Here is a 17,302-nt window from a genome sequence, read left to right as displayed (position 1 = left end):
CATCACTTCATCATTCTATAAACCTAACATTCATGTTATGCACAAAACATGCTGTTTCAAAACACATTTATAAAGTTAAATTACTATCCAAGTTTATTCCCCTTGGAAATACTGTTCTGTAATTAATGAGCATCCTGCATTCTAATTTGTTTAAAGCTTCCCTGAAATTACCCCCTTTGTCCAGACTAGGTCGGGCTAGAACACTAAAAAATAGATTTTGTGTTCCAAGCAAGGTTTTGTCAGACAGCATTCCCCACTTTAAAATCAGCATCAAGAATGTTGTTCTGAGGTCTCAGCATGGAAGTCCTACGATAGCACCATAACAGTTAAAATTACAGTGCACTACTACTACTACCACCATGAACATCTCAAAAGGAGTCCGAATAAAAGTCCTTCCTCTCCACACACTTGGAGATATTTCCAAAGCCTTCCTATGACTTATTCACAGTGCAAGTCTATACTTTATACATTTTTCTAAACATTTTTTGCAACTCATCCCTGCAAACTATTCAGCCCCTGGCTCAGGACTGCTCACTGCTTTCACCTGCTGGCTGTCATTGGCAATAGCATCTCGTGAATGGCTATCACCCAAGAAGCCATGAAAGGTGCTCTGGTCCCCCCTTTTAAACATGCAGATCTCACAATTTTTCTTTTGCATTGCTGGATGCTGCCCTTGCCCCAACCGCATGAAGGTCTGGCTTAATCACTCTCCACCCCTCACTCACAGCCTTCAATATTCAGATATACACTGTGACTGCCCACATGTCAGGGAACTACTTGGAAGCATTATCTATTAGAAGTCATATTCTACTCTTTTTAGTTGATGAGGAGAGGGATTTTTTTTTTTACTGGGCTCTAAACCCATCCCCTGACAGCTAACATGTAACATTGTCATCACCAAAAAGAACCATCACTTGTGCAATCGTGTGCACATGCCCCATGAAAGTTATCATGAACAGCTTGACAGTTTTATACCCAAATCCTCAGTCCACTGTGTTGCAAGCTTCACACTTGGCCATCTGATAAGTGTGTGCTTTACAGAACAGCAGACTGCCAACCCCCACCCCCCAAGCCCTCAAGATGAGGAAAGCTGGCACTGTCTGCTCACTTTACTCACCCCTCTCAGATTCTCTACCACCTGGACCACTACTCAGTAGTGCGTTATCTGGCACACAGACAGTGCTTCATCCTTCCATGCCATGGAACTCACAAAAAAGTACAGTTTTGTACCTACCATAAATGTAGATGTCCGAACTGGATAGCATCTGCACGTCATAAACCTCAGTATTTCGCACCCCGCTCTCAGTGTTTCTCTTGTATAAAATAGCCCTCTTGCAGGCTAAACTCTTTGATTTGGATAATGGGACAAAAATTTGGATAGATGTAAATGCAAAGGTAAACATTATACAATATATAAAGATGTAAACATATACAATATAGTACAAACAATACACCCCTAAGAGCTAGCTATTAACAGCTAGCTATTATTAGGAGGGAGGACAGAGGGGTGAGGCAGAGGACTGCAATGATGAGGAGTCACAAAGGACATCTACATTTATGGTTTCATGTATACCATACTATGTCTATCATTAATATGCAGTCACAGTCAAGGATGCAGAATACCATATACGTGAATGGGAGGAGGTGTGTAGTTTGGATAAGGAACTAAAGAGGAGGATTGGCAATGTAGCATCTGTTGCAAACCCTGTCGGGCCTGTGGAAATTATAGGCAAATTATTATAGAGGGCAAATATGGAGGCTTAGCAGCAGTAGTCAATAATATGTCTAATGTCTTTGGCCCTCGTGCCAAGAAGGCTGTAGTAGCTGTGTGTAGTGTTGCCCTGAATGTGTCTTGTGTTCTGTGGGTGGTTTCCATGGAAGAAGGAGTAAATGAACATACGACAATTTCCTTAATTAGATTGTCTGTGATTTTTGTCTGCTTTTTCCCCTTCCTTCCTGTTGCATAGGCTGCAAAAAAAAAGTTGGTCTTTCTTCTATTTTTTTTTTTTGTTCTGTCCATAGTAGTAAAGCTATCTCATGTACATGCAAGCAGTATTCCCCTCTGTTTTGTGGGTTGGGAAAGAAAGAAGGTGGTAGGGGAGATTGCTGGTTTAAAGACACTCTGGATACCACCTTGGGCATAAATGTAGGATTAGTCCTCATGGACACTCTATCTTTGTGGAAGATAGGAAGGGTTTGCACGCCATTAAGGCCTGTAGTTCTGAAACCCTCCTTGCAATCTCTGCTAGTATTGTCTTTCCCGGTACAAATATTGCCTGTAACTGAGGTCATTCTGCATAGAGGGTATGAATGAGTGCCTCCCTGTTTGTTAATGTACCACATGACTGTGGTGTAGAATGTCCTTGTTTGGTATCTTAGCCTTGACTTAAATTGACTGTGTATCCTCCAGTCCTTGTAGCAGTAAAATGACCCTTTGTAAATCTGTTGTCAGCTTGCTTTTTTGTCCCTTTGTAGCAGGCTCCAGAAATCTGAGGTATCTTCTGCAGATTGGTCGGTGGGGGGCGTGCAGGTATGCCTCCTTGAGATCTTGGATCCGACCGAGTTATGACTGCAGATGCATCCATGAAGGACATCATTAGAATTTAAATAGGCAAAGTGAACATTTTAGTGCCCATGTTTTAATGAAGTAGGGAAATGTGTATTCTTAACACAGGTGTCTGAGGAGTTGCCTGGTAAGGGGGCTCTACACACTCTACTGGAGGCTTGTAAAGAGCTATTGCCTTGCTGGGTGGAATTCAGAAACAGAGTCAGGATGTTTCCAGACTACAACTGTGGCATTTTTGTACATGATTACATGGGCGAGATTATGTTTGGCTCTTCATTCTTTGTCCAATAGTTATCCAGATGCTTCTGAGGGAATAAGGGGCCCCAAATCACTCCACAACTGACATCATGAAATTTAGAAGCATCTTCAAAAGAGAGGTGCATCCCAAGATGAGATGAGGGAATGCACTCTGCTTATAGTTCATCTCAGAAAAAAAAGGCTTCTAGGGTTTTGAGATTCCTAATTTAACCTGAGATGGAGACACTATCCCACTCATCTATGGATATGTGCTCATAACCAGTCTATGCACTGGATGTCAGAAAACATGAAAACTCTACACAAGCATACAAGCTCCCCAACCAAGGGCAGCATATCAGTAAAAAACACCTATCTGGGCTCAGAGCTGCCATCGGGTCATATTTCTTCAGGCTACAGTCTCAAGTCAACTGTACTCCTGACCCAAGGCCTTTTAAAATTGCAGACCACTCTCCAGGGTCAGTCTCATCAGCAACGGACTGGTCAGCACTAATACTGCAATATGAATTCCACAAGATGAGAACTGAAGTGCACATCCTTTGAGAACCTCACACTGACTGCAGAAAAGATCCAGTGTGGGTGCAAGCCTTGTCAAGAGAAACACTGCTCTGCATCTTCATGCTGAAGACGAGTTCAGCACCTGCTGGCCCTGGAAGACTACTTTAACAACGGATTTACCTCCAGGAAGCAAGACTTCGGAATATTCTTGTGGTGGCATTCTTGCTGTGGCCTGAGGCTGCATACTTAGAATTTTCATGTGGATAACTACAAGAGCAGCTTTCACCTGTGGCCATTCTCCTCAAAAGCAATGCAGGTCAGGAGTTTTTCTTTTCGACGAAAAGTGATGAATGTTTCGTTCTCCTCAAGATAATACAGACAATGTTGGAGCATCTTGATTAAATTTGACTGCTTCAGAGACACACGATGGAACTGCACCTCATCATTAAACAAGGAGACTTTTCACTGACATGCATCGAAATTGAATTCCAAACTAAGTGACAAAAGTGAACAAAATACACACAAGACTAGGGATGCTTATGTAGCTGATACGTGGGGTCACTGAGCCTACCTACACACCCAAGCACATACACACAGAGCACATGACCTTCCCAGAAAAATGCTGGATAAACTAGCATAAAATCTTAACAGTCATTAAGATTCATAAAGAATAGAAAAATTTATGTAATGCTGCTTAATAGCAATAAATGTGAAGCATGTTTGTTAATTTTAACTTAATACAGTTGGATTACTTTTATATAAAAGTAAATGTATCTATGTCCCATGTGATAATTCAATAAATGTGTTAAAAAATAAAGAATGATTTTCGCAGCCGAGTCATACTTTTACAATTTAATATGGTTGTAAGAAAGACATTCAAGCAAATTTGTCCATGGCACATATTACAACTGGTGCCTTACTACTTAATAAAGGATTTTTTTCTTAATTCCACTTGCAGCTAACCAAAATTAAAATAAATAAATAAACAAATTAGAGCCTGAACACTGACAAGCACCAAAAGCTGCAGGCAGCTTACCATATACATACAAGTATACCATCCATAACAGACATGTACGTCAATTACTCAAGTGTTCTGCTAGAAAAGAAAATACCAATCACTTCTCACACTTCACAGGAGAAAAGACATAGAAAAAGAAAAACAACAAAAAAAAGGCAGACTGGAAGATCTTGAGACATCCCTTTTCCGGACTATGACGACAAAAGAAAAATCACTTAATAGACTACTGCCTTTAATTATGCTCTGGTTATTCTGAAAATGCTAGCAGTTTGCTTTTTAAAAAAAATGTCCAGTTACTTTATGTGGACCTATAAAGTAGTCTTGTACTGTTATAACTACATTCCGAAGCCTAATGCAGAAAACATTCACAACTACAGAGAAATGCGGCAGACTTCTCACCTGAGTCCATTCTGTACAAGCCTATTTCTGCACGTCCTCCAACAAGAGCACGCTTGATTACATTCAAAGATTAGAGGTGGTTCTACCATATTGAACTCTGGGAGTAGACGACCATCCTTGGAAAAAAAGTAAAAATTATGGCCAGCACACTCACTGTATACAAATTAAAATAAACATGGCAAGTTACTACCTTCACAGCATTACCTACCACCAAATGAAAAGTGCTTACTTGTACTTTTATGTAAAAACTGTCTCTAATCTACTTCTTAATAGTTAATTATATAAGCATTATTTATTTTTTGACTGTGTTGTCTGACTAAGATGCACATTGCTTGAAGAGCAAACCTCCACAAACAAGTAGCACAACACATGATAATATATAAATAAGACAGTACAGTTGTATATGTAAACTTACCATAACAGTAACTGTTCAAATGATCACTGCTTCAGTAGCCTTAGCTATATAGGGTTATATCCTGTCAAGGGTATAACAGTTGGCCAAGCTTCTAAACGTTCAGGGCACTTTCCACTAGCCAAATAGTCAGGCAGCTCGAGCTGAGATGACTGAAAGACAAGTTTAGGCAAGAAGCCCTTCAGACGCTTCCTGCAGAGAAAGAAAGGGAAGCTAAGCTCTGAATGGACAATGCTGGAAGAAAAAATAAATAAATAAAATAACTACAACCTGGCATAAACAACACACCCAAAAACAAGGGGGATGGAGGGAGGGAGTGGCTACTGCAGCAGTCATAATTAGAACATTTACTGTTATTGGTAAGTTTACTGACAACTGTACTATGTTCATCATACTGATCACTGCTGCAATAGCCTTAGCTACGTGGGTGGATTAGTCTAGCTTACTAATTTTAGGAAGGAGAAGAGGAGCCCAGAAGGTCCTGGAGAATGGTCTTTACAAATCCAGAACTAGACCAAGAGAAGGAAATCAAGCATACAATGTAATGAAAAAGTATGTACAGAGGACCAGGTTGCAGCTTCTAGAATACTTCTAGAATCCAACCAACCCTTTCAAAAAAAGCCACAGATGAAGCCAAGGCCCTGGTAAAGCGGGCTTTGACCATGCCTGGAATAGTTCTGTTGTGTCGAGTAAAACAAAACGTAATAGTATTAGTCAACCATTTGCAAACAGTCTGTTGTCCCTTCTTACCTTCACAGGAAATGAACAAATGATCCAAAGAACTGAAAGAAAGTTTTGTCAAGGTAGTACCAGGGATGTCTGTGAACATCCAAATTATGGAGAAACCTCTCTCCCTCACTTTTGGGTCCAGGAAAGAAAATGGGGAGATGGACAGTTTGGCTTAAAGTAAACTCAAATACAAGTTTAGTCATAAAAGAAGGAACAGTTCTCAAAGAAACACTGTCCATGTGCAAAATTAGTTGAGTTGACTCAAAATAAAAGCTTGCAACTCGGATATTCTTCTTGCAGAAATCAGAGCAATCAGTAAAACTGTTTACCATGTTAAGAACTTGGCAAGTCAGCCTGATGAGCTGGTTCAGATGGATCAAATGTTAGCTTCTCTAACACAAAATTAAGTGCCCAAGCAGAGGCCACCAGTTTTCATGGAGACCTCTTACACATTGAAAGAGGAGGAATGCTTACAATGGCTGAAAAATGAACCTTGAAAGGGGTAAGAAAGGCCAAATATTGCAGAACTAGAGAACAACTATCCCTGAATGGGTGTTGGTTTTGCTGTTTACACCAACTGGAAAACCTTTTCTGCTTTTTACAAATACGATTTTCTAGTAGCAGGCTTTCTAAATCAGGCAGATGTTGAAATGGACATTAAAAATCAAGAAAGGCCATAGGATAGTAACTCTGACAAATACTGAAAAATCACAGAACAAGCAGCCCTAAATGGGTACTGATCATGTTTGTACCAACTAGAAAACATTTATTTCCATTTTCTAAAATATGATTTTCTAGTAGCAGGCTTTTCTTTCCTTCATTAGAAACTGCTACACATCCTCAGTAAATAGGTGTCTAAAAGGAATTAACACCCTATCATTCAGGTAGTCAGACTATTAAGGTCACTGTTTCACACACACCTGTTCTTGTGAGAGTAGATCCATTCTGTAAGTAAGCTTGTGCTAATTGCCCCTGCCCATTTTCAAAAGAAAGGAGAATCATGGCTGTTTGGGCCAGAAGGCAGTCACCACAATGACACTGGGCGATTCTTTCTGACTTTTCAGAAGTACCTTGGATATTAGTGGAAAGGGTGGAAAAGCATAGGGAACATTACTGTCCAAAGAAAAGAAAAGGCATATATCTTCTTGGCCTTGCATGGAGTCCTGGGGCAGAATCTTCCCAGCTGATTCTTCAAAGAGAAGGCAAAGAGGTCTAACTTGATCTCCCCACAGATGGATCAAATATTGGAAGACCCCCTGATCTAGTTTCCATCAGTAAGAGATTGTCCTTGCCCTGCTCAGCTTGTCTGCCACAGACTTGCTCTGATGGAATGGAGGATGCCTGTAGAGTGAGATTGTGCTGTGAATCTGTATCCCAAGCTAACATGGCTAGTCTGTAAAGGGAGGTACTACATGGTTCCTCCTTAGTTGTTAATGTAACACATGACTGTGATATCTGTAGCAACTTGAGGAGGTCCTGGGTACAAAGAAGATTCAGGAAGTTGAGTACCTTGATCAAGGCAAGCATCTCAAATATTTGTGCGTCTCCATCTGTACTTGGTGTCCTGCACAGCTTGTACTTTTATCCCTCCTGAAACTGCTTCCCAAGCAAAGTCCAAGGCATCTGTGGTGAATGCATTGGAAAAGGAAGGGAGAAGGGGAGACCTAGATGTAGGGATACATGTCCCGACCAAATGATTTCCCTTCTGACAAACCCCAGCAATGGGATCTGAAAAGACAAAAGGTATTGGTGTTGAGACTAGAGATACTTCAGATGCCACTGAATCTTTCTCATGTGGAGTCTTGCCAGGGGTATCACGAGAATCATAGAAGCCATGAGACCAAAAATCCTGAGGTATTCCCTTGGAGTGACCAAAGTCAGAGTGGAAAATCCTAGAAATAGATCTTTTTTTCCTATGGAAGAAAAGCTCTTTAAACTGCAGTGTCTGGTTGATGAGCAAATAAAACAATCCTATGAGGGGTAGTCAAGAAAGACTTCTGAAGTGTTCTCCTGGAATCCCAGCTTGTGTAACAGATCTTTAACCCAAGACAGATTCCTCACACTTTCAAAAATACTTTGCAATGATAAACAGGTCCTCTAAATATGTAAAAATGTGGCTACCCTATAACCTATGAAGAGCTATAAAAAGTTATGCACTTAACATAACATTCCATCTGTGTTGTCCATTTTCATTCTTCCTCAACCTGTGGGGTTTCGGATCTGACCCTTAGATCCGACTCAACCACTTCACAAGCTTAAAATTTGAAGCTTGAGCTCCTCTTAATTCCCCCAAATTACCTCAGATCGAGTTTGCTGCAAATATATTACAAATTGTATATACGGATATATATCTATCTACATAGGCAGGTACTTACTGTAGAGCGATACAACAAAGATCGGGAGCTCAAACTGGAACTGTGGTTCATATGAGCAAATCCATCAGGTCTCTCATACAGGACAGGGGGAAGGAGGGTTGGGAGATTGAGGAAGAATGAAAATGGACAACAAAGATGGAACATTATGGTAAGTACATAACTTCTTTATCTGATTATGTCATTTTCATTCATTCCTCAACTTGTGGGACAGAGTCCCCAGCTACAATAATCTAGGGTGGCCTTCATGGAAGGATATTCCTAAGCACTGCAGAGCCAAAAGCATTTCTATTCCTGGAAATGACGTCTAGTTTATAGTGCGTAACAAAAGTATGAGAACATGACGAAGAAGCAGCTGCACAAATATCAACAGACACTCTTGACCAAAGAATTGAGATGTTGCCATGGATCACATAGAAGGAGCATAGACATGTCTAGGTAAAGGAATACTTCTGGATGACTAAACGAAAGAAATGCACTCTCTTAACGACTTAGCCATCGTGGATTTGGCAACTGCTTTCTCCTTATTTGCATCTGAGAAAGATATGAACAGTTGGCCAGATTTTGTGAAATATTTAGTCTTGTCCAGGTAAAAACTCAACTGTGCATGAACATCTAATAGATGCGGCGTGAATTATCCTTTGTTTTGAAAACTGGGAAAGAAAACAGGTAAATTAACAGACTGATTGATATTGTTTTGTATAGCAACTTTAAGCAAAAAGGATGGATTGGTAAGCAAAGTCACTATCGTTATGAAAAAACAAATCAGGAGATTTAGCAGAGAAGGCGTGTAGTTCAAAGACTCTTTTGGCTGAAGTAAGAGCTACCAAAAGAGCTTTTTTCCACCAGAGAAATTTCAAATCTACCTTGGCTGTATGTTCGGGGGGGGGGGGGGGGGGGAGAGAGACTAATGCCTGCAAAATTATAGTCAGAGCTCAACGAGGAGATGGATCTTCGATTGGGGGATGAAGTAAAAAGGTACCCTCTAAAGACGTTCTTGCACAGTTTCAATAAAGACTCTTCTCCAACATGAAAATATGAAATGGCTGCTAGCTGAGCTTTTACAGTGGAATAGCTGGCTCCATCCTGAAAAGTGGAAGCCAGAAAATCCAACACTGCTGGAGTAGGAGCCATAAAAGGATCTATTTGCTTTTGTTGAGCTCATATGGAGAATATTTTCCACTTACTTTTGTATGTTTTCCTGGTAGATGCTTTGTGGGAAGAAATCAAAATCTTTTGGACAGGGGATGAAAGCCTGGAAAGTCTAGCCATCATCGGAATTGGTGAAACCATGTGGTCTGTTTGAGGCTTTGAAGACCTGAATGAGTTTGCCCAGAGGGCTGGGACAGGTGGTCTGGAAGTGGTCCTAGTGTCCACAGCAGGCAAATCAGGTGAGACTAAAGGAAGGTTAACCAGATTTGTCAAGGCCACAAAAGGAACAATAAGGATTACTTTGGTCTTCAACCTGTGTGATTTCCGAACAAATCTAGGATTCAGGAGAAAAGGAGGGAATCCGCCGAGTAGACCGGGGGGCCAAACTATAGCATCTCTTGGTGACTGCCCCTGAGGAGGGATCAAGGCAAAGAAACTGCTGCATTTGTTGTTGAGAGGGGACGCAAAGAGACCGCAGCAAGGTTGACCCCATTCGAGGAAGATCATGTTTGCCACTGACTGATTCAGAGACCACTCGAGAGGTGTCAGTAAAACGATGCCAAGCCACTTTGCTAGGATGTGGTACTCCCCCAGAATGTATGTTGAAGTTAGGAAGCGGTTGGTAGAGATCAGCCATTGCAACACATTCACTGCTTCCCGAGACAGAGGGTAAGATTTGCTTCCTCCTTGTCTGTTGATGTACAACACACTACTGACATATTGTCTGTCTAAATCGCAATTGTCCCTAGCGGGAGGAGGCTGTGTAGTTCTTGCAACACTAGAAAGACCGCACTCATCTCTAGCACGTTGACATGCAATTTGGTCTCCTGTGACATCCATGTGCCTTGGACTGTCTCACCCAGAAAATGCCCACCACCCCAGATGGCAGGTGGTCATCAACGTGGCATTTGGTGGGAGAAGAACTAAGTGATGTCCTTGACTGACTTCCAGGGAACGAAGTGACAAGAGCAGGGAGTCTTTGCACACCTGTGATAGCTTGATTAGATGGTTTAAAGCGTGTTGGTGTAGCGACCATTGGACTGAACGCCCATTGCAGAATTTGCATGTACAGGTGTGCTGTAGGTAACAGAGTTATCGTGGCAGCCATGTAACTCAGAGCCCTGAGTACTAAGCTTGCTGGAGGAAAGTACAGTCGTGTACACTTACCATAAATGCAGATGTTGAGTGTATTCACTGTTGCAGTCATTACATTTGGGTTATCTGCTTGCAGGTAGCCCTCAGTCAGCCTGAATAACAAAGTCTTGCATCGGTTGCTGTCCCTTCTTCCATGATGTCAGGTCGTCAGGGGTATAAAACATGCAGCCAACGCCATTACATCAGTTTTTCTTGCCCCAGATGTCAGGTGCCCCCTAATGGGAAGCAATTAAATATAAAAGTACAAAGATATATCTCCCAACAAAAAAGCAAATGCACCAAAAAGGCTTTTAAGCATAGTTAAGGAAAGTAGAGGTATAGTCAAAAGAAGATAGGGGGCTGGAGGGAGGGTAACCAGGACTGCAACAGTGAATACACTCGAACATCTACATTTATGGTAAGTGTACACAACTGTGCTATGTTCTTCGTGTTTCACTGTTGCAGTCATTAAATTTGGGTAGTTTCCCAAAGCTATGGTTGGGAGGAGGAATTTAGATAGCATTAGGGCCTGCAAGACTGCAGTGGCAAAGCCATCTCTGGACTTAGAGAAAATTGGTAAATGATAATGCTTAGTGAAAGTATGCACAGAACTCCAGGTAGCAGCTTCTAGGATGTTCTTGGTAGGGACATCTCTGAGAAAGGCTATAGAGGTAGATGCAGCCCTGGTGGAGTGAGGCCTGATCCCCTGGGGAATAGGTTTTCCATGGTGCTTACAGCAGAAATTAATGCAATGGCTTATCCATGTAGAAATGGTTTGCTTTGAAATAGCCTTCCCCTCTGCCCCTGCAGCAAATGCCACCAGCAGTTGTTCAGATTTCCTTTGAGGTTTAGTCCTGTCCAAGTAGAATCTAAGTTGTCTGTGCACATCTGAGGAATGCAGTATCCGTTCTTCTTTATTCTGTGGACTGGGAAAGAAGGTTGGCAAATGAAAGGACTGATTAAGAGCCACACTGGATACCACATCGGGCATGAAGGATGGATTGCTTCTGAGGGACACCCTATCCGCATGAAAGATGATGAAAGGCTCCACTGCCATAAGGGCCTGTAATTCAGATACCCTTCTAGCTGAAGTGATTGTTAAAAGGAAAGCTGTTTTCCAATAAACTAACTAAGTCTGCAGTAGCAGCTGGCCCGAAAGGAGATCGAGTGAGTTTCTCCAAGACAAAGTTAAGGTCCCAGGCTGGGGTTGGAGATCTCCTGGGTGGTCTCAAATTTTTGGCCCCTCTGAGGATCTGCTTGAGCAGTGGATGAGAGAAGAAGGGAGGTTCTGTGTTATAATGAGCTGAAATGGCTGAGGCGTGGATTTTAATGGAGGAAAAAGACAGGCCCTTGTGAAGCATCTCAGTTACGTATTGTAAAATCTGAAGTAAATTGGGTGCTGCTGTGCTCATCCCTTGAGACTGGTTCCATGAACAGAATCTTTTCCATTTTTCAGCATAAGATTTTCTAGTACTAGGCCTCCTTGCCTCTAAAATGATATCCATCACAGGTTTCTTGAGGGAAGGTAAAGGAGAGATGAAGTAATTAGCCAGGCTGCAAGGTTCAGTGTTAGAAGCTGAGGGTGCAGAATCTGGTTCTCCTGCTGAGACAGCAGGGAAGGAGTCTGAGGCAGGTGCCATGGAGATAACCGTGGCACACTGCGCAGGAGGGGGTATCATTGTTGGCGCGGTCAGTCTGGAGCAATCAAAATCATTCTTGGTTTGTCCTGTTTGATTTTTAGTAGTACTTTGGAGAGCAGAGGCAGGGGGGGGGGGGCATAGACTGATAGGTTTTTCCAGCTGAAGGACAGAGCATCCACTTTCCAGGTTTGTTTGTGGGGAGTCGTTGTGCAAAATTTGTCCAATTTGTAGTTCTGGGGAGAGGCAAACAGGCCAGGGCTCCCCCATTTGCTTGTCAACATGTTGAAAATCCTTGGTTCCAGTTTCCACTCGTGTGGGTCCATGAGTTTTCTGCTTAGTCCATCTGCCAGCGAGTTTAATTTTCCTGGCAGGAATTGAGCTTGTAGGTGCACCTGGTAGCTCAGGTCTGTGTTCCACAATGCCATGGCTAGTCTGCAGATGGGGTAGGAATGTGTACCCCCCTGCTTGTTTATGTACCACATAACAGTGGTGTTGTCCGCCTTTACCATTAGTTGTCCTGGAAGAATGTGGTCCTTGAAGGCTGTCAGAGCATTCTGTACAGCTAACATTTCTTTTTGATTGATATGCAGGTGCAGTTGACTTGGGTTCCATTTGCCCTGAATGCACTTCCCTGCCAGGTGAGCCCCCCATGCATAGTCTGATGTGTCTGTTTGTCAAGGTTTGGGCGGCAAGGGGTGGTGTGAAAGGTAGTCCCTTGTTTTGGTGGCAGGTCTTTGTCCACCAAAGGAACTCTAGACATAGGCAAGGTATGATAGGAATCATTGTTTCTAGGTATTGAGAATGCTGACACCATAGGCTTTTTAGATACCACTGCAGTTTTCTCATATGTAGTCTTACATATGGAATTAGAAGAATGCAGGATGCCATGAACCCAAAGGCTTGCAGTATTTGTCTTGCAGATAGCAGGGTTTCTCTGGCCACTTGTGTGACGTAGGTTGTCAAATGAATTTGTTTCTCTGGCGTGAGGTAAGCCACTTGGGAAGTTGTATTCAAGCTTGCTCCCAGGAATACAATTTGTTGACAGAGTGCCAGGTGTGATTTATTTTCGTTTATGGTGTACCACAGACAAGTTAGAACCCTTTGTACAATAACTGGAGCTAGGCACTTTGTGAATACCATGGGCGCAGTAGATAAGCCAAAGGGCATTGCAGAGAACTGATAGTGCATGTAGCCTGCTTTGAAGCGTAGCTATCTTCTGCAAGATTCCCTGACTGGGATGTGCAGGTAGGCTTCTTTTAAATCTATTGTTGTCAACCAGGCATCTTTGCCTAGCATAGGAAGTAATTGGTGAAGGGTCAGCATCTTGAATTTTGGAATCTCCAAAAAGGTGTTTAGAGTAGACAGGTCCAGGATAGGATGTCATGAATTGTCTTTTCTGGGTACCAGGAAAAGTCTCGAGTAGAAACCTTGTCCCTTTTCCTCTTCTGGTACCAGATGAATAGCCCCCATGCTTAAGAGAGAATGTACTTGTTTTTGGGCCTCTGCCCACTGATTTGGGTGTAGGGTCTGGCCACCCGTTTGGTGTTGGCAACGTGTGAAAGAGAAATCTGTATCCCTGGGATATTATATTTAAAACCCATTTGTCCTGGGTAATGAGTTCCCAATTCTTTGCATGAAGAGCACTCTTCCCCCACAAAGGGGCAGTCAGTTGATAAGTGTTTGGAAATTTTAAAAGGAAGTCATCGAGACAGTTTACCATGAGGGGAGTCTGATTCCCTGATTTGGAAGTTGAGGCCCCCCACTGCTTAGTTCTGTGTTCTCTGGGACTCAAAAGTACAGTTGTTTACACTTACCATAAAAATGTAGATGTTCGAGTGTATTCACGGCTGAAGTCATTACATTTGGGTAATCTGCTGGCAGGTTGCCCTCAGTCGGCCTGATTAACAAACTCTTGGGTCCTGCGTCGGTTGCTGACCATTTTTCCATGACGTCAGGTAGTCAGGTGTATAAAACATGCAGCCGACACCATTACATCAGTTTTTCTTGACCCAGATGTCAGGTGCCCCCCAAATGGGGAGCAAAAAAAAAAAAAAAAATATATATATATATATATATATATATATATATATATATATATATATATAACAAACAAAAGCAAATCCACCAAACAGACTTTTAAGCATAGTAAAAGAAAGGAGAGGTATAGTACAGTATAGTCAAACAGGGGGCTGGAGGGTGGGTAACCAGGACTGCAACAGTGAATACACTCGAACATCTACATTTATGATAAGTGTACACAACTGTACTATGTTCTTCGTGTTTCACTGTTGCAGTCATTACATTTGGGTAGAATCCCAAAGCTATGGTTGGGAGGATGGAATTATACAGCATTAGGAGCAGCTAGAAGGCCCTGCAGGACAGCAGTGGCAAAGCCAGCTCTGGATTTAGAGAAGAGAGGTAAATGGTAAAGTTTGGTGAACGTATGAACCAGGTAGCAGCTTCCAGAATGTCTCTGGTAGGAACCCCTCTGAGAAAGGCTGCAGAAGTAGATGCAGCCCTGGTGGAATGAGATCTGATCCCCGTGGGGATAGGTTTACCATGGTGCATATAGCAGAAACAAATACAATGGCTTATTTATTTGGAAATAGTCTGTTTTGAAATAGCCTTTCCCTCTGCCCCTGCAGCAAATGCCACCAATAGTTGCTCAGATCTTCTTAGAGATTTCGTCCTGTTTAAGTAGAATCTAAGTTGTCTGTGTACATACAATGAATGCAGAATCTGCTCACCCTTGTTCTGTGGATTGGGGAAGAAAGTTGGCAGATGAATGGTCTGATTAAGAGCCACACTGGATACCACCTTAGGCATGAAAGATGGATTGGTCCAGAGAGCCACCCTGTCCGTTTGAAAAATAATGAAAGGCCTGCAATTCTGAAATCCTTCTAGCTGAAGTGACTGCTAAAAAGAAAAGCTGTTTTCCAGGAGAGAAATTTTAGGTCTGCAGTAGCAACTGGCTCAGAAGGAAGTAGAGTGAGTTTTTTCCAAAACAAAATTGAGGTCCCATGCAGGAGTAGGTGCTCTCCTGGGAGGTCTTAATTTTTTTGCCCCTCTGAGATACTGCTTTAGCAGAGGATGAGACAAGAGGGGAGGCTCTGTGTTGTAATGAGCTGAAATGGCAGAGTCATGGATTTTTATTGAAGAAAAAGATGGGCCCTTGTGAAGCATCTCAGTTAAGTATTGCAGAATCTGAGGAATATTGGGCATTGCTGTGCTTATTCCTTGTGACTGGTTCCAGGCACAGAATCTTTTCCATTTGTCAGCATAACATTTTCTAGTACTAGACCTTCTAGCCTCCAAAATGACATCATCACAGGTTTGCTGAGGGATGCCAAGGGTGAAATTAGTTGATTTAGCCACGCTGCAAGATTCAAAGTTTGGAGGTGAGTGTGCAGAATTTGGCAGTTCTGCTGAGACAGTAGGGTAAAGTATCTGAGGCAGGTGCCAAGGAGGAAGGTGCGACACATTGCGCAGGAGTGGGTACCAGTGTTGGCGAGGCCAGTCTGGAGCAATAAGAACAATTTTTGGGTTATCCAGTTTGACGTTTAGTAGAACTTTGGAGAGCAGAGACAGAGGGGGAAAAGCATAGACTGAAAGGTTTTTCCCAGCTGAATGACAAAGCATCCACCTTCCAAGCTTTTCTGTGATGAATTCTTGTGCAGAATTTGTCCAACTGATAGTTCTGGGGTGAGGCAAAAAGATCTATGTCTGGGCTCCCCCATTTGTGTGTCAACATGTTGAAAACTTGTGGTTCCAGTTTCCATTTGTGTGGGCCCATAAGATTTCTGCTTAGTTCGTCTGCCAGAATATTTAGCTTTCCTGGCAGGAATTGAGCTTGTAGTTGTATTTGATAGGTCAAGGCCGTGTTCCACAATGCCATGGCTAGTCTGCAAAGGGGGTAGGAATGTGTACCCCCCTGTTTATGTACCACATAACTGTGGTGTTGTCTGTCTTTATAATTAGCTGTCCTGGATGAAGGTAGTCCTTGAAGGCTGTCAGTGCATTCTGTACAGATAGCATCTCTTTCTGATTGATATGTAGGTGCATTTGATTTGGGCTCCATTTGCCCTGAATGCACTTCTCTGCCAGATGAGCCCCCCAAGCATAGTCTGATGCATCTGTAGTCAGGGTTTGGGTGGCAGGGGATGGAGTGAATGGCAGTCCCTTGTTTTGGTGGCAGGCCTCTGCCCACCATAGGAACTCTAGTTGCAGGCAAGGTATAATAGGAATCATTGTTCCCAGGCTGTGACTGTTGACTCCATAAACCTTGAAAGTACCACTGAAGATTCCTCATATGCAGTCTTGCATATGGAATGAATAATGCAGGAGGCCATGAACCCCAAGGCTTGCAGATAGCAAGGTTTTTGTGGCCACCAGTATGAAGTAAGTCACCAACTGAATTTGCTTTTCTGGTGTAAGGTAAGTCATCTGGGCAGTTGTATTCAAGCTTGCACCCAGGAATGTAATTTTTTGAGGGTACCAGTTGTGATTTCTTTTCGTTTATGGTGTACCCTAGACAAGTTATAACTCTTTTTACAAACATCAGATGCTTTAGAAGAATGTCCTTGTTTTCTGCCTAAATTAGACAATCGTCCAGTTATGGATATATTTGAATATTTCTTTGCCTGCAAAATGCAATTACTGGTGCCTGGCACTTAATGAAGACCCTGGGCACAGTAGATAAGCCAAAGGGCACTGCAAAGAACTGGCAATGCAAGTAGCCTGGTTTGAAGTGGAGGTACCTTCTGCAAGATTCCCTGATTGGGATATGCAGGTAAGCCTCTTTTAAGTCTAGAGTTACCAACCAGGCATCTTTGCCTAGCATAGGTAGTAACTGTTGAAGAGTCAGCATCTTGAATTTTGGAATGTCCAGAAATGTGTTTAGAGTGGATAAGTCCAGAATTGGACGCCATGATTTGTCTTTTCTGGGTACCAGGTATAGTCTGGAATAGAAACCTTGTCCCTTTTCCTCTTCTGGTACTGGTTGAATAGCCCCCATGTTCATGAGGGATAGAACTTGTTTCTGGGCCTCTGCCCACTGATTTGGGGACAGACCTGGCCATCTGTTTGGGATTGGCTATGTGTGGAAATGAAATCTGTATCCCTGGGATA

At 42.5% G+C, this 17,302-nt stretch overlaps 1 protein-coding gene across 1 annotated transcript in view; it reads right to left on the bottom strand.

The window, feature by feature from the left end:
- Window positions 1-17,302, bottom strand: part of EHMT1 (euchromatic histone lysine methyltransferase 1) — a 1,716,251-nt gene that overhangs the window by 212,204 nt on the left and 1,486,745 nt on the right. The window contains exon 26 of the mRNA XM_044058169.1: window positions 4,737-4,852. Within this exon, the coding sequence (XP_043914104.1) occupies window positions 4,737-4,852 (116 nt within the window). The remainder of the gene's footprint in view (window positions 1-4,736; window positions 4,853-17,302) is intronic.

The sequence above is a fragment of the Protopterus annectens genome, chromosome 16.part0, assembly GCF_019279795.1.
Source record: "Protopterus annectens isolate FY-2018-M chromosome 16.part0, PAN1.0, whole genome shotgun sequence".
In the NCBI taxonomy this organism is placed as follows: Eukaryota; Metazoa; Chordata; order Ceratodontiformes; family Protopteridae; genus Protopterus; species Protopterus annectens.
The sequence above is the reverse complement of the archived record's forward strand: the minus strand, read 5'-3'. Positions and strand labels throughout refer to the sequence as shown.